The 17,030-nt window shown below is 49.6% G+C and overlaps 1 protein-coding gene across 3 annotated transcripts in view; it reads right to left on the bottom strand.

Moving 5' to 3' along the window:
* TSC2 (TSC complex subunit 2) overlaps positions 1 to 17,030 on the bottom strand; it is a 34,377-nt gene that overhangs the window by 3,818 nt on the left and 13,529 nt on the right. The window contains exons 22-37 of one of the 3 annotated variants that reach the window (XM_066561228.1): positions 16,696 to 16,885; positions 16,228 to 16,321; positions 15,639 to 15,741; positions 14,778 to 14,872; positions 12,201 to 12,332; positions 10,136 to 10,300; positions 9,203 to 9,355; positions 8,932 to 9,044; positions 8,190 to 8,411; positions 7,295 to 7,510; positions 5,687 to 5,755; positions 3,469 to 3,629; positions 1,909 to 2,393; positions 942 to 1,017; positions 605 to 691; positions 184 to 370 (exon numbers count right to left, since the gene is read on the bottom strand). In XM_066561228.1, the coding sequence (XP_066417325.1) occupies positions 184 to 370; positions 605 to 691; positions 942 to 1,017; positions 1,909 to 2,393; positions 3,469 to 3,629; positions 5,687 to 5,755; positions 7,295 to 7,510; positions 8,190 to 8,411; positions 8,932 to 9,044; positions 9,203 to 9,355; positions 10,136 to 10,300; positions 12,201 to 12,332; positions 14,778 to 14,872; positions 15,639 to 15,741; positions 16,228 to 16,321; positions 16,696 to 16,885 (2,548 nt within the window). The remainder of the gene's footprint in view (positions 1 to 183; positions 371 to 604; positions 692 to 941; positions 1,018 to 1,908; positions 2,394 to 3,468; positions 3,630 to 5,686; positions 5,756 to 7,294; positions 7,511 to 8,189; positions 8,412 to 8,931; positions 9,045 to 9,202; positions 9,356 to 10,135; positions 10,301 to 12,200; positions 12,333 to 14,777; positions 14,873 to 15,638; positions 15,742 to 16,227; positions 16,322 to 16,695; positions 16,886 to 17,030) is intronic. The other 2 variants (XM_066561226.1, XM_066561227.1) reach the window with 2 other exon arrangements.

Genomic DNA, 17,030 nt, shown 5'->3' with positions numbered 1-17,030 from the left:
TGGGATTTTTTTTCTTTTTTTGTTAAGTAAGGCAGGTATGTTTTGGCCTGAGCTTTCTCACATGGCTTGCAGAATTACCAGAGAGAACAGGAGGGGATGAGAGCCCAGCACACCCTCACCACCTCCCTGGGAAGGAACAGTGTGGACGCAGGTGAGGAGACACAAACCATCCCTCCAGCTCACCTTGCATGATGTCATCGTGCCAGCAGTAGGTGAACTGGCCATCCTCCCCACACACGTCCAGGCCACCCAGGTAGATCTTGTCAGGCTGGCAGTCCTTGAGCTCGATGAGCTTGCCCAGGCCCGTGAGGAACTCGGTGTAGCGGTAGGAGCCGTGCTCGTTGGACAGGATGGCGATCTCGTTGTTGCTCTGGGACATGGGACATGGCCAGGAGTGTCACACTCAGTGCCAGCAGCACTGCAGCAGCACCAGACACCCCTGCCCGGGATCAGGTGATTGCCCTTACAGAAGGATTTCAAGCAGGCATTGATTTTCAGCACAGGAAATTAAGGAAAAGGAAGGCTGCTGCAGGAGCAGGGCAAACCCCACAGCTGGAGAGGTTCCCAACACCCCACAAGGATTCAGGCCCCTGCACACACTCACCTGGCCCTCCCCAACGTAGAGCACTGCAATCTTGTGTGTGTCATAGGATGGGATCTGATCCAGGAGCTGCACCGACCTCTCAAACGTCTGCAACCCAAACAGAGACCCCCACCTGAGCAGCCTGGGAGGTGCCTCCCTACCCAAACCATCCCAGCATTCTGCCAGCTTTAAATAATCCCCTCCACAACCCCAACACAGAGATCTCCCACCTGTGGCACTGCTGGTAGGAAACACCTTTAAACTGCAGCACCTGAGCTGGGTATTTGTAATTATCATCTGCATTCCAAGAAAGTTATGAGGTTAAAAAAATTAAGGATTTGTACAACTCCTTGCTTACCTCATTTGGCAACAAGAGGGGTTTGTTGTTTTCATCACCAAAGAAAGGGGAGTGGTACAACTGTAAAAACACAAAGCTGAAGGAGAGAAGGAGGGAAAAGTCTGTTACCATAAAAATTAAGTCAGTTTTGATCTGTTGGAGGTAAGAGCCGTTATGTACAGCAGAAAAATGGGAGGAATTAAAACGCTAACAGGATATTATTCATCTTTTAGAGACGCTCTGAGTGCCTGGACCACTTGCAGTTTGCAACAGACCCCTGTCAGAAGAACAATGCTATGTCAAACAGCAGCAGCCACACAAATTCCCTGTTCAAAGGCAGGGAATGGAGGAGCAGGAATGCCCTCCACAGCTCTGGGGACACTTCTAGGCTCTCAGACACATGATTGTGCAGACATTTGCATTTTACCTGCCCTCAATCAGATGAAAATTGTCTCATCATGCAATTTTGGACAGCTAACAATACCCAAGGTTCTATTACAACCCTTCTTTTCCTTCTTCTTAGGATTTTGCACATTCTATTTCTCAAAATGCAAAACTAGCAATCCACCCCATTCACAGCAAAATTAACTCTGGGTAACCTGTGGTCAAACCACAGCCCCTAAATTAAGTACATTAAGTACAGGAGGAAACTACCCATCTATTTCTTTGACCATTTGGGAGTTCTGTCTCCTAATCCCTAAATTCATTCCATGGTAGTGTGCTCAACAGGTCTCTATCAGCTCCTGAATAAAGCGGGAGCTTTATTCAGACTGGCACAGGAGGGGCATTCAGGTGGCACGGGTACAGCTCTCCACTTAGCTCCATATACCACAAACTTTTAGAGTCACAAAAGTGTTTATGGAGAATCATTTGTTTGTTTGTAAGAGGTGATAATTTGCATAATTAAGTTTTTAATGGGATGGTGTGCAGCCTCCCCCCCCCATCACAAATGAGCCCTGATGGAGCAGCTCAGGGGCTCTGCACCCACCTGGGGTTTATCCCAGGGACTTTCTCCGTGTTGGACGCTGCTGCCCTGCCCTTGAAGGCGTCTCTGTCGATCCTCTTGCCCCTCCTGGACGGGGCAGAGTCGGAGATGGTGTAGCCCCGCGGGCGGTGGCCCGAGGGCGAGCGGGGCGAGGTGCCAGCCGCGGCGGCGGCGCCCTGCCCGGCGGCCCTGCCGTCCTCCCCGCGGCCCAGCCAGCCGCCCAGCCCTTCCCCTTCCAGGTTCCCCGACTGGGATTTGGATTTCACTTCCGTGCTCAGCCCCCGCGGCACCTCCCGCCCGTTGGCGTCCTTGAGCACCTCCTGCAGCGTCTGCAGCTCCGGCGAGGAGCTGGACTTGCTGAGGGGCTGTGAGGGCTGGAAGGAGAGCTCCTCCAGCGCCCGGCCCTCCTCCCGCCCGATGGGGATCCCGCCCTCCGACAGCTCCTCCGACCTCAGCGACTTCTCCTCCTGGCTGGACGTGGAGGAGGACTGGGAAAAAAAAAAAGAAAAAAAAAAGAGAGAGAGAGAGAAAACATTTACAGTTTTAACAGTTTTCATGGAATCAGAGAACCCCGGAATGGTTTGGGTTGGGATAGACCTGAATGCTCATGCCATGTTTGAAAAATGCGTATTTTATGATTGGCTTTTCGCAAAATATTAAAATGAATATTATATGTGTTGTGTTAGAAAGTAATGCTGTATTGATTCTCTTAAGTAGTGTGTTAAATATAGGTTTGGGTTATAAAAAAATGTTAAAATAGAACCTATGCTATGTAGGATACTTTTTTTAAAGAAAGGACTTGGCAGCGAAATAGCAGCCACAGGACACCTGAATCTTTCAGAGAAAAAGAATTTATTGCCCTCTTGTCAGAAGAAATGAACTTCTTCCCTCCCCGAAGGCGCTGTTGAGATTCAGAGGAAGAAGTTGACACTGACCAAACACAGAATCCTGTGTTTGAATGGAATTTACGCATCATGTATGAGGTGTATGAATATGCAACAGGCTGTTGTTTTTAAGGGTTAATCCTCTGTTAACGTTGGTCCTTTTTCAGGCTTGCGCTGCCCAGAAAAAGGTACCCAGATTGTCTGTAACTCTTTGTCTCTATTGTCTCATATCGTCCTAATTCAAATTGTCCAAATTATTATTACTCTAATTGTATTACTATTTTTATAACCATTTTATTACTATTAAACTTTGAAAATTTTAAAAACAAGTGATTGGCGTTTTTCACACCATGGCTGCTCCAAGCCCCAGTGTCCAACCTGGCCTCGGGCACTGCCAGGGATCCATGGCAGGCACAGCTGCTCTGGGCACCCTGTGCCAGGGCCTGCCCACCCTGCCGGGGAACGATTCCTTCCTTTTCCTGACAGCCAGAATAAAAGCTGACAACAGCAAGGCTCAAGGCACCCCAGCACTTCCAAGGAAAGGTGGATCGAGGTCCCCGATAAACGAGGATTTTCCCCCGAACGCCCCCAGTGCCATCAGCGATCAGTTTCTGAGGGTGCCATGAGGGAGTTCATGGCCAATCCCCCCCCGGCTGTCTCACCCTGGGCCTGTCCTTACCCTGCTGTACGAGTCCTGGGCTTTTCCAAACCTCTCCTCGCTCAGCACGTGCTCGGAACACGAGGTCTCCGCGTCCTCGCTCTCGGGGGACTCGGCGGGGGACTCGGCCTCCCTGAGCTCCATGTCGCCCGGGCTGCCCTCCTCCAGCACCACGGCCGATTCTAGGGAGACATGGGCACGGCGGCTGAGGAGAGGGACACGGGGACGGGCCCCCATCTCTCCTCTCCTCTCCTCTCAAGCACCAGCCTTTTCCCTACGGGATCTCAACGGAAGGCCATGCCCAGTGAGAGCCCTGGCATCTCTTGGCACGTCAGACTCGCTCCCGGCTGCCCTTTTTTGCAGGGAATAAATCACCTCTCCCTCACAGCCTGCCTTGGGCCAAGAAGTGCAGCTGTTTTTTCCAATTTGTTGCTGATGGACAATAGGGCGCGGGATGAGGAAACGGGACCTTGGACGTGGGTTACCAGGACAGACAGGAACTACAGAGATGTAGGAAAGTACAGGATAAAAGCTCACTGGAGACATCAGCTCTCAAAGGGAGCTTTTCTTGTACTGAAATGCAACGCTCCCGAGCCTTGAGGCCTACAGGGAGATAAGAAATTTTCCTAGGAGCCATTTCCTTGCAGTTTGGCAGCTTTCCTAGAAGGCCTCGGGAGAAGCAGAACAATTCAGCCCTGAACATGCGGAAGGACGAGAGCAGGGGTGACAGGGGCACCGGTGGCATCTGCTCAGACACACAGGGACTGGAACCACCACACTGACAAAAAAAGCTCCGTGGAAGCCCTGCCTATGTGGAGGGTTTAACCTTGGATGTGCTCCAGGCACTGACCACAGGGATGAGTCTGACCAAAGGCTCCTCCTGGCCTTGCTTTTTGTCCTGAGGAAAAGGCTGGAGAACAGGAGGCTTCCCATTATGCACACAAGGGACTGGAAGACCAATCTGAAAGGCCAAGATTTGTTTTCCAAAATAATAACAATGAAAGTAATAAAACCAAAAATTAGCACACACAAAAAATATAAAGAAAATCAGCAAAATTTAAAAAAAGTATACAAAGAAAAAAAATCACTAAAGCAGCTTTTCCTGGATTGATTTCAGCTCGCAGGACCAAAGTTATTTCAAAGAAGCAATTAAGAGTTAGCATTGCACACACAAACCTTCTAAAAATACAAAACAAACCAAAAGGAACCAAAACAACGTGCTGATCTGGTTAGCTGTCCAAGCCAGAACACACCTGCAGATACCCAGTGCTGCCAAGCTCCCCTCCTACACCACTGCCCAGATTGCTGGTGCTTTGAAACAACCCAAGCACTAATTATTCCTTAGGTGGGAAGAGAATAACAGGAACAGGGGGAAGTACAGAAAAAATATTGAACTGCAGCAGCTTTGTGTTGCTTTGAGAGGCCTCTGACAGCAGCCAGCAGCAGCTCAGAACACCCCACTGCTCTGCTGGGAGTTTTCCAGTGAAGGAAAGAGGCAGAAAGACATTTGAACCCTCTAATTAAAATCACAAAGCATTGCAGGTTATCAAAGCAATGCAGGTGTTGTGCTCATAAGGTGTGCAATTTGATCTCCACTTCATTTAATTATGAAATAAATTTCACTGAAGTGGAGAAAGATTTTACGTTATTATAGAGCTTCTAAAAGGTAAAATTTAGCAGGTTTTCTGCTGAAATATATTTCTTTTTTATTCAAAAAGCACTTAACCAGGCTCCATGCTGGCTGAACGTTATCCATATATGAAATATATACATATTATCAGCTGCTTTTATCTTTCTGTGCCCAATTCTGGCAGATCCCTGTGGGCTGAGCAGCTCCAAGGGGAGCCTGTCCTGCAGCACACGCTGCTCTCCTCACAGCTGGGAGCTTTTCCACTGGGCACAACACAAAGCCAATTGGAAAATGAAGCTGCAAATGAAGGATTAATTAATCCAGCCACGTTTTGGCAGGTCATTTAACACTGGCCTCATGACTCACAAGCCACCCCAGCTAAAAGCAAAGTTGCTTTGAGGAACTGTCTGCACTTGCAAATGTTGGATCTGGCTTGGACTTCTTCATGCTAGTCAAGATCCCATTTGTTGAGAGTGATGAGACTGGGGACAGACAGGAGACATGGAAGGGGAAAATGAGGGATGAGGGATACATTTTCTATGAATCAGAGGTGTTCTTCTATGGCAATACTGTTTGGTTGGTTTTTTCCTTAAAGATATATAAATATACCTGCCCAGGATATGCTCCTGTGCAACTTCCCTTGACAACTGGACTGGTACATGGAAGAGAAAGAGGCCACTGCAAAGGGAAATCAAGTGAGCAGCTACATCAAAAGGAAGGAGAGACTATATGAAAAAAATATAAAAAAATTAAAAAGCACAGAGTTTAAAATGTAACCAAGAGCCTAGTTTAAAACAAACAAATAAATAAATGAAACAAAGGAAAGAACAAGCTGGGATAAGCTCACCAGATGCCAAAGGGATACTTTAAGGGCACAAGGTCTCAACACAAATAAGGAGGAATAAACACATCCAACAGTGCAGGCTCCAACTGCTCCCTTTGCAGAATGCATTTTGTGAGGCTTAGGAACAGAAAATCCCTTCCTGATATCCCAGCACACACAGGAATCCAGGCTGAGCCTTTCCTGACCTGCACAAGGTCACTTTCAAACCCACAGAAGACTCTGAGGAATCTGGGTAAAGACCCACAGAGGTTTAACCTCTAAAGGGGCAGAACAGGCATGGTGACAGTGGGACAGCAAAACTTCCAGTCACTGCCCAGCCAGCCCCAGCAAGTCTGGTTAACAAGGATGGGGCCAAAATGACTCCCAGACTGGCACAGGAGTGGCATTCAGGTGGCATGGGTTCAGATCTCCACTTAGCTCCACATATCACAAATTTTTAGAGTCACAAAAGTGTTTGTGGAGAATCATTTGTTTGTTTGTAAGAGGTGATAATTTGATTTTGGCTCCAATTTTGTGTTTACATGTTCTAAAATACTAAAACACACCCTGCCCTGCTTAGAACAAAGCTGAAAACTGGCATTTTTACCAGATTTCCAGACAACCCATCCCATTTTCCCCAGCAAAGCCTGGTCTGCTGGTACCACTGCTCAATTCTGATGGTGCCTGCAGTGCTCAGAACCTCAGTGTGGGATATCACTGGTAAGAGCTTGAGCAGGGACTGCAGAAAGCTTTAAAAACTGCAGCTGTTGGTCAACACCAATCTCTCAACGTTAACAACTTTTTAAGAGGAACTAGCACCACATTAAATAGAGTGAAAATCCTTGGCCACTGTGTTAAAATCAAGCCAGCAAATGAAACTCGAGTGGTTCAACTGCAGGCTGAACAGTCTTTTTCAGAGGTGGGTAAATCCAAGAGGATTTGCATTCTGCTGTAAAAGCCAGAGGCAGCCCACTCCTCCTGGCTGGGTTGGGACAGGCCATGCCCCAGGAACCTGCAGCTCCGAGTGCCTGACACAGACTCCCAAACTGAAGACAAATGGAAATGGAAACACTGCATGGAAAGATCCATCCACAAGTGGGATGCCCAGATCAGCCCCAAACGAGTGGGAGAGGGAACGGATCCATGACTTTGTTCATTTTCATTTGGGGAACGCAGCAACCACACGACTCCTCCAAAGCAGCTCCGTTACTGCCCCGTCCTCCTGTTCCCCCACGCGCCAGCAGAAGCAAGGAGGATGGGAAATTTTCACCTCTAGGGACAAGAACTGCTTCCCTTTCTCACTGCTGGCCCCCCCCCTCGCTCCCAGCTGCTCTGGCAGCCCTGCAGGGACCCAGCAGAGCCCGGAGCTGTCCCGCCCTGCCAGCAGCCCCCACCTGTGTTGGAGCGCTGCAGCAGCGAGGGCTTGGCCGTGCCCGTGGCCAGGCTGGAGGAGGGCACGGACAGGGATTTGTACAGGGCCGTCTCCCGGTGCTCCTTGAAGCGTTCTGCAGCCATCAGGGCGTTGGAGAGCTCCTGCAGGGGCATGTTGTTGATGTCTGAGGAGAAGGGGCTCAGCGGGTTCTCCAGGCTCATCAGCCAGCTCGTGTTGCCTGCACCACACAAGGGGGGAAGTGGTCAGTACTGCCAGCCCTCCCACAGGTTACAGCTCCTGTTGGAAATGCTCACATTGTTCTGGAATTTGCAGGTAAAAAATCCAAACAGAGCAAGTTCTGGGCTCTTCAGCAGAATGACTCAATTAATTTGCTACTCCCAGTGCTCTGCACTTCACCCCAAGCTCCTCAAAACCCACCCCTGGTAACTCACTGCTACAGCAGGTTCCCAAAGCCATCCAAAACACTCAGGTGTCCTAATTAACACCAGGTCAGTTATTTTCTCATGAAAAAGCTTTCGGTTGAAGCAGATAATTCCTGTTAATCTTGTGGAACACGTTGGTGTTCAAGCATTTTGACCTTGAACAGGTTGTTAATCCTTCCCTAAGAGCAAACACAACTGAGCTGCCCAGACTTGTGGCTGCCCCTGGATGCCTGGCAGTGCCCAGGCCAGGCTGCACAGGGTTGGAGCAGCCTGGGACAGTGGGAGGTGTCCCTGCCATGGCAGGGGTGGCACTGGATGGGCTTTAGGATCCCTTCCATCCCAACCCATCCCGCAGTTCTACAGTTTCAAAAGACAGTAAGCCACAGACAGATTCATTTACAACTAAATATGGATTTTTCTCCTTCCCCCAGGCTCTGGTCTCTCCCCAGGATCCACCCACACTCAGGTACCCACCTGTGGGCCTGCGCACCAGGATCTCTGCCCAGCCCTGGGTCAGCAGTGGCACATAGGCAGCCAAGTTGGCCTTTTCCTTCTGCAGGGCTGTCTGTGGAGCAGGACTGGTCTTCTCTGGGCGGGCTGCAGCAGCAGGAGGGCCCTGTGTCCCTTGGGAAGTTGAGCCACTGGGAAAATGGGAGGCGGAGCTGTCTAAGGCACCAACACGTAAGGCATGACCACCTGGAAGGACAGAAACAGTCCAAGGGAGAGACACGCTTAGTTAGCCCCAAAAACATCTCAGGAATGAGGCTTTTAACCTCTTCTACCAGCTGCATACACAATATACTGGTTTTATTTCCCTTGTCATTACAATTATTATTATTACTATTATTTCATTTTAATTATTAAACTTGCTCTTCTCTCAATCCACACATTTTCTTACTTTTCCCCTTCCAACTCTCTCCTCCATCTCCCTGTAGGGACAAAGTGAGCACCTGGGTGGGGCTTAGCTGCCAGCTGGAGCTAAACCACAAAGAGGATTTGATGTTCCATGTGTTCTTTATAAAGCAGTTTATGTGATCACCAAAGCTCTCCTGCAAAGAGAGGGAGGCGGGAGAAGCCCCACCACACCTAAAGCAAACAGCTCCTGCTACCTGCCCCTCATTAAACACCAGAGAGCTCCAGATCTCTGATTAGCTCAGACACAGGAGGCACCTAGACCTTCAAGCTGTGGCAGGGAGAGCCCAGGATGAGAACTCACCCGACATGGATCGGACTCTGTTGCGGGAGCTCCTGCAAACCTGCTGCCCAGGCTGGGATTCCAGCTTGGCTGGAGCTTCCTTGGTCTGTCTCACTTGCAAAACAGGGTCTGAGCTGCAGGAAAGGAGATACTGGTGATGTTGAAGGAGGATTCATCCATGCTGGACAAATAAAACATTCCTCTTACGCCAAGAGGAAGAACTACAAAGATGTAGCAGTGGTTTAGGTGACTTTGTCAGGTGGAGATTTCCAGAAACAGGAGCAACACCTACCTTGATTCTGGGGTGCTCTGGAATTCTCCAGAGTCCAGGCCAAGCAGGGACCTTGTCCCTGTTCCAACACTTGTAGTGATGGTCACCAGCTTGTTACCAACCAGCCAGGTCTTGGTCCTTCCTCCAGCCAGCAGAAACTCCCCCACGGGAGACCTGGGAACACAATTGGGATGAAGATTCCTCAGGAGGCAGAGAACAGAGCTGATGCCATTAACCATAAAGGAGGTGCTGCCTGCTCTTCCTTCTGTACACAGCATTTGTGCCACCCCCCTTGGCTGCCCACATCCCTGTTACCCATCAGGATGATGGATGAGCTGCTGCAGCACACTGGCATTATCCTGCAAGGACATGGAGCAAAGCCCTGCTCCCACACCTTCAGGGCATCTCCTCCAGACAGGTCCTGGCTGAAGCAAAGGTTGCTTCTCTCCAGTGGATTTGACAGAACCATAGAATGGTTTGGGCTGGGAGGAACCCTAAAGTCCATCCAGTGCCACCCCCTGCCATGGCAGGGACACCTTCCACCATCCCAGGCTGCTCCAAGCCCCATTCAACTGGCCTGGTACACTTCCAAGGATGGGGCATCCTCTGGGAAATCCATTCCAGGGTCTCATCACCCTCACAGGAAAAAAAATCCCTCCCAGTATCCCACCTATCCCTGCCCTCTGGCAGTGGGAGCCATTCCCTGTGTCCTGTCCCTCCATGCCTTGTCCCCAGTCCCTCTCCAGCTCTCTTGGAGCCCCTTCAGGCCCAGGAAGGGGCTCTGAGACCTCACCACAGCCTTCCCATCTCCAGTCTTCCCTCATCTCCTCCTTTTTAGCCAAGATTTTATCAGTGAGGAAAGGCTTCAGAGCCCGAGCCTGCCAGAATCCCAACATTTTCCCACCAATGAAGTGGAACATGAACCTGAATGCCACCCGTGTGTCCCTGACTGACCTCTTGGGCACAGCGGTGAAGTTGGAGAAGACGTATCGAGCCATCATGTCCAGGCAGGTCTCTGTCAGCTCCAGGTGCAGGTTTTTCAAGTTGTCATCAGCCTGAGCCATGGAGTTTTCATCTGCAGAGCCCAGGCTGGAGCTGGTGATGGACGTTTGGATGCGGCTGGAAGAGAAAGTCCCCAGGTGCCCGATGAGACGGCACCACGTCCCCGTCCCCACAGGCGGTGGGATGCAGCCCCTGCTGTGCATGCACGTGCCAGCCAGCACACCCAGGCCTTGGGAAACAGATTTTGGGATCAGCCTCGTGCTGTGCTTCCCAGGCTGTCCTTGCAGGAAGTGGATTTTCTCTGGAAAGCCTCCAGTGCCAGCTGGCCAGGCCAGCAGCACTCTCTGACGTTGGTGGCCCATGGGCAAGTGCACCAAGCAAGGAGAGAGTGGCAGCTTTGAGCTCCTAATCTATGCTGAGGGCAAGCATCCCATGACCAGCACCAGCTTCCCAGGCAGCAGGTTGCCCATGAGCCAGAAACTGGGGCATCCACACCTCACTTTCCAATCCTGTGGTTTGCTGTTTTCTCTGTTGCATCTCTTCCGTATATTGGTTTTTTTCCCCTCCAAATTCAATAGCTACGTAAAACCTAATTTAACTTGAAATAGGAAAAAACATTGCACTCTGAACAGGAAATTGGCACAAGAAGAGAGAGAAGGTCTGCCTTCAAATCAGCCAAATCAGCAAAGCAGTTTAAAAGCATTTCTGTTTTAGGCTGGACTGCAATATTCTATAAAGACAATTCCTTATGTCATTGTAATACAAACTAAGCTGAGGCACAGCCAAAATTGTTATCATGTGGCAACAACTTCTTTGGCTTCATTAAGGGCAATTATCTGAACTTTTCGTTGCTACCCTTTACATATAAAAGCAAGAGAAGAAAATTGCCTCATGATTAATGGGGAAATCAGAGAATCCTGGAAGGGTTTGGGTTCAAAGGGACCTCAAAGCCCATCCAGTGCCACCCCTGCCATGGCAGGGACACCTTCCACTGTCCCAGGCTGCTCCAGCCCTGTCCAGCCTGGCCTTGGGCACTGCCAGGGATGCAGGGGCAGCCCCAGCTGCCCTGGGCACCCTGTGCCAGGGCCTGCCCACCCTGCCAGGGAAGGATTTCTCCCATAACATGAAGTGTCAGAACCATAATTGCAATTCAGTCACTTCAGCCTCTCTCCCCCAGACACCACATAGAGCCAAAAATTAAAAAAAACCCAACAAATTAAGTTCCACTGACAGCTATCTTACAGGTTAAGGCACAAATCTTCAGGTTCAGCAGTTTAACACTCAAGGGAAGTGATCTAGAAATATGTTTTAAAAACTGGTATCAATTATTTCACATCTTTCATTGGAGCAGATCAATGCTTGCCATCAAAACCTGTCAGTCAATCAAATCAATCTCTGAAATCAAATCTTGTTTTCCTTAGTTGTGAAAGCAACAATTCATATGGGCTGAGCACAACCCTCACTGCTCTCTGGAAAGACAAATCCAGGTTTTTCATGGCATCATTCTTGAGACCAGGACACTACACCAGCTCCTTCAGAAGAACAAATCCTAAACTGAGGCCAGAACTAGACTGGAAGGAGGGCTCTCCATGACTTTGCAGAGCTTCCAAAGCCTCTCCTGAATCAAACCCCTGCTTGAGAGGCTCAAGTTTTAGTGAGCTGTACCCAGGATTCTCACTTGTGCAGAATGCAACCTTTTTCCTTTTTCTGTGTGTGGGTTTGTTCGGAGTTTTTTTTTCCCCCTTCACTACCTTTACTTTGAAAATAGAATCCTTGATTGCTCAAGCACCAGAGAACGTGGCAAGGTGAGCACAGACACCCAGGGTGTGACGTGGCCTTGGGAAGCCTCGGGATGCTTTCCCAAAACCCTCGCCCGTGCCTGAGGCTGGTTTTTGATGGGATAACCAAGTCATGCAAGCATCCCACATGCAAATCCACCCTGCCTCCACCCACCCTTGCAGCAAAACCTCCAAGGGCCCAGCTGCTCTTGGATTGTCCCCATCCAAAGTGCCTCTACCTGCGGACCACATGTTCAGACACACTGATGCTGCGGGATCGGAAGGCATCAACTGCAGAGGGTTCTTTCAGCTCTTTCACTGGAGGAGAGTTATTCAAGCCTTGCTTTGCATTTTTGGCTAGTCTTAAACTACTATGTGGAGAAGCACCAAGCCCCAAAAGAGGTCACAGAAGGGAGGAAACCATTGTAGGGATGTAGGTTGAAAGGTCACAGTCACAGGGTCAATATTGGGGGATCCAGGAGAGTGATGGAAAATAAAACAAATGCCAAAAAAAAAAAAGGGGAAACAAAAATTAAAACATACAAACAAGCAGAGCTGAAAGCTTTAAAAAGACAAACCACATTTTGAAAACAAGATTTTAAATGTGCTACAAAACAAATGAAATTAGTACAAGTTAAAAGAAAAAAACTGGTTGAAATGAGAGTTGGAATACTGGGCTGTTCAGCAAAGGCAAGGGCACCTGAGGGCTCCCTGGCACAAATTCCTCAAGGCTGAGGAGTTTTGTGCACCTCAATCCTCTCTTGTGCTGTCCCAACTCACCATGGCTCAAGACCTGAGGGCCTCCACAGATCCTAAAATGCTTTACCTGGACTAGGTTGCAGCAGTTTTCAATAAGAGACAGGGACCATGACACCCATCTCTGTCCTCACTGAGCCTGGCTCAAAGCTGAGCTTTCCCCCAAGTCACAACACACCCAGGGCCTCTCAGAGGTGTCCCTTAGGCCACCTCGAGGCCCTGGGGACCCTGACCCCCTGCTCCAGACCCTGCCACACTGCAGGGCCAACAAACACCCCTGGGGATGCTCCTGTGCCGCCCCAGCTGCCTCAGCCCAGGCTCCAGGGAACCCCCTGGGCTCTGGGCTGGCACAGAAAGGAAATTACTGTGTACACCAGCAAGTGCCAGGAACACGTGGGAGATGACAGCAATTAAGATCCAAGAGGCACTTTAATTAGTCACTGAGATGCACACCAGGCTGCCAGGCTCGGGGCTAATTTGGGCAGAACAGTTGGTCCAGCAGCTCCCATCCCCAGGGATAAAATGCAGGCACTAATTTAACCCTTCTGGCTCTTTCCAAACACAATTTGTCTGCCATCCTCATCTCTGTGAGCTCTTACATCTCAGATTGCCACCTGGAGGGATCAGAATTTCTTTGTCCTTCTCCCAGCAACCTCTCCCGGATCACTTTTGGCCACAACTGCTGCAGAGAGCACAGGCTCATGCTCAGGGATCATCCCCTACACCAACACCAGGACCCCCAGCAGCCCTAGGAACTGCTGGGATCGTTATCCCTTGGAACACCCAGCACCTCAGCTATGGCAGGGAAACATTCTTTGGGCTTCAGGACTGAAAACCAGGCCCAGAAACTTCTCAGGAAGGAAACTGGAATCTGCTCCAGGCCTTTCCTCTGTGCCCTGGCCAGAATCCATGCTCAGCCAGGCCCAGAGGCAGTGGCATCCTGCTATTCCAGTGCTTTGGGCACTGCCTGAGTACAGCCACACTCCTCAGCAGAGATCTCTGTGGAAAGTGATCCAGCAAAAGCCTTTAGAGACAGTAGTATTCCAACCTGGTAGAATTTAACAGGTTTTTTTTAGGGGGAAAAAAGAAAAAAAAATATTAGTTGGAATTCTAATTAGAGAGATGAGTGTCAAAAGCCTTCTCTTCCAAGTTTCTGGATGAAAGAGGAGGAGATGGGAGAGATGAAACACAACACAAGGCTCACAGCTGCAGCAGCAGGGCAGGGATGGTGTTTCTGCATTGCAAGACTCTGCTGCAGCCTTGCAGGTGAAGTAGAGGCACTTTCCCCAGGGCTCAGATGCCACCATGTGCTCACTGCTCACAACACTGAAGCAAGTTAAGTGAACCAATTTAGGTAATCCCTGAAGGTAAAAGGACATTGGAGAAACCCTGAATGCCTTCCAAGGAATATCTTACTCTCCTGGCAAATGTTACTTTGAATGACTGCTGGCAAGAAAGGCTCTGACTTCTGAGGGCTTTGCTTAAAACTGTCATGATGGCTTCAAAATTCAAAAAATAAAAAAGGGATTGGGACATCCAGACAGACAGAAAGCAGCTGTCTGCCAGCCAGTGCACTGACCTGGCTGGGAACACCATGGAAAAACACAGTACTGGTTCTATAATTTATCCAGGTCGTTGATCACAACCATTTCTCCGGCAATCATCTGAAAATGACTCGTTACAGATCAATCATCAAAAGGAGTTCACACAATCCACATGAACACGGGATTCTGTTATCTCTGGTATCACCCTCTTCTCTCATCTCTGGTAACACTGCACTGACACACCCCAACCTGACACAAGCGTTGATTTTCAGAAGTGAGCACCAAAAAGGCTGCACAGGCCTGCAGGACAGGCAGTGCTGCCTCAGCTGCCCCACCAGGCTGCCAGCCTGGCTGGATCCCAGCCTCTCACCAACCTCGTTTGTCTTTGACCTAAAGAGGTTTACTTTGCTTGCTTACTGCACTGCCAGATGGGGATCAGTATCCAGGGACACGCAGGGCAGGGCGTGAGCACGAGAGCAGGGACACCAAACCCTGCTGGGGGCCAAGAGAATTTACCTCTTTGGCCTCTCATTGAGGCTGGTGCTGCGAGCCCTGAAGCTGTCCTTCTCTGGGGTGTCATCAAAGGACAGGAGCACGTTGGAGCGCAGGCCCTGTGGCGGGGAAAGAGGAGACAACGTGAACAACGTGCAGCTCAAAATCTGCAACTCAAAATCTGCATCTCAAAGTCTGCATCTCAAAGTCTGCATCTTAAAATCTGCATCTCAAAGTCTGCAGCTCAAAATCTGCATCTCAAAGTCTGCATCTTAAAATCTGCATCTCAAAATCTGCATCTCAAAGTCTGCATCTCAAAGTCTGCAGCTCAAAATCTGCATCTCAAAATCTGCATCTCAAAATCTGCATCCCAAAATCTGCATCTCAAAATCTGCATCTCAAAATCTGCATCCCAAAATCTGCATCCCAAAATCTGCATCCCAAAATCTGCATCCCAAAATCTGCATCCCAAAACCTGCAGCTCAAAACCTGCAGCTCAAAACCTGCATGTCAAAGTCTGCAGCTCAAAGTCTGCATCCCAAAATCCGCAGCTCAGAATCCGCAGCTCAAAGTCTGCATCCCAAAATCCGCAGCTCAGAACCCGCAGCTCAGAATCCGCAGCTCAAAATCTGCATCTCAAAATCTGCAACTCTAAATCCGCATCTCAAAATCTGCAACTCTAAATCCGCATCTCAAAATCTGCAACTCTAAATCTGCAACTCTAAATCTGCAACTCTAAATCTGCAACTCAAAGCATGAGAGCTCACAGAGATGCTGACAGGAAAACCAGAATTCTGCTGGCTTCAAACAGAACCTTCAAAGATCTCAGCTCAGTTTGGATCAGCCGGGTCTCCCGCGTGCTGCTGGGCTGAGCAGTGCCATTACCTTGGTGATGTAGGGGACAAAGTCCTTGCGGAAGGGCAGGCGGCAGCGGATGAACCACATGGCGATCACATGGTGGGCCAGGCAAACGATGTACTGGTTAAACCTGCAGCAGCAGAGACACCCACAGCTCAGTGTGCACTGCTCAGCCCGGCACACTGAGCTGCTCCTTCACCTACTCAAAGTGTAAAGGAAAAAAAAAAAACAACTCAAAAATTCTGTTCAAGAAAAACAGGTTTTTGTCCGAGGTGATGATGTCCTAGAATTGTATCGTTGAATTACAGAATGGTTTGGGTGGGAAGGGATCTTGGACTTTATCCAGTTCCACCTTCCACTATCCCAGGTTGCTCCAAGCCCTGTCCAGCCTGGCCTTGGACACTTCCAGGGATCCAGGGGCAGCCACAGCTTCTCTGGGCACCCTGTGCCAGGGCCTGCCCACCCTCACAGGGCAGAAATACCCCTTCTTCAGGAAAAGCCTGGTGACACCAAAATGAGCAACAGCCTATGGATAACCTTGAGACAAAAACTACAAGTACAGGCTTTCCAAGCTCTCAGTTCCACAGAGGAGAGAAGCACATTGCTGTGGCCTTACTTGGAGGGGTTGGTGTAGGGCAGGGAGATGGCGAAGACGCTGGCGTACTGCTCTGCCGCGAAGTTCCGGTACAGGTGAGGCAGCCTGGCCAGAGCTGCAAGAGTCCAACAGCAAAACCAGCACAGGTGAGCCCTCAACACACCCCTTCAACACAACCCTTCAACATCCTAACTCAGTTTAATTTCTAGATTTTTGGCTTTTTTCTGAATGATCAGTGACATGGAAGTTAAATCACGTCATGCAAGAAGAAAGCAGCTCGTATTTCCATATGGCTGCACAACAGAGTGTGTTTCTTTCTTCAGAGCAAGAGCTTCATACAGAAAAATTGTAACAAATGAGGTGATCCAACATTTATAACCTGAGCAAGGGCATCACAGTGCATTCCATACAACCAACACTATCAAACCCCCCCCATTCCACATAAACCCCACAACTACAGAAACCAAAAAGAAGAACATCACGACTTACTTGACAGAAATTCCAGCAGAGGGATTGCCATGTTGGCCGTGGCAGAAATGTGGGTGAGTTTGACAATGAGGACAGGCAGTGCCTTGATGATGATGTCTGGCATCTCCACGCTGCAGACTGACAGTGCCACCACGCACTGGTTGGCACAGCGGTAGATGAGCCCGTGCTCCAGGCAGTACACAATCTCTCGCTGGAGAGCAGGGAAACACTCAGCACACCAAAGAACACCCTGACACCACCCCCTGGCTCCTGGCAGCACCCCAGAACACCCTGCACGGTACCCCTGCTGCAAGGTACCCCTGCTGCAAGGCTGGGTGACACAGCTGAGTGCTAAC

The sequence above is a fragment of the Molothrus aeneus genome, chromosome 16, assembly GCF_037042795.1.
Source record: "Molothrus aeneus isolate 106 chromosome 16, BPBGC_Maene_1.0, whole genome shotgun sequence".
NCBI lineage: Eukaryota > Metazoa > Chordata > Aves > Passeriformes > Icteridae > Molothrus > Molothrus aeneus.
The sequence above is the reverse complement of the archived record's forward strand: the minus strand, read 5'-3'. Positions and strand labels throughout refer to the sequence as shown.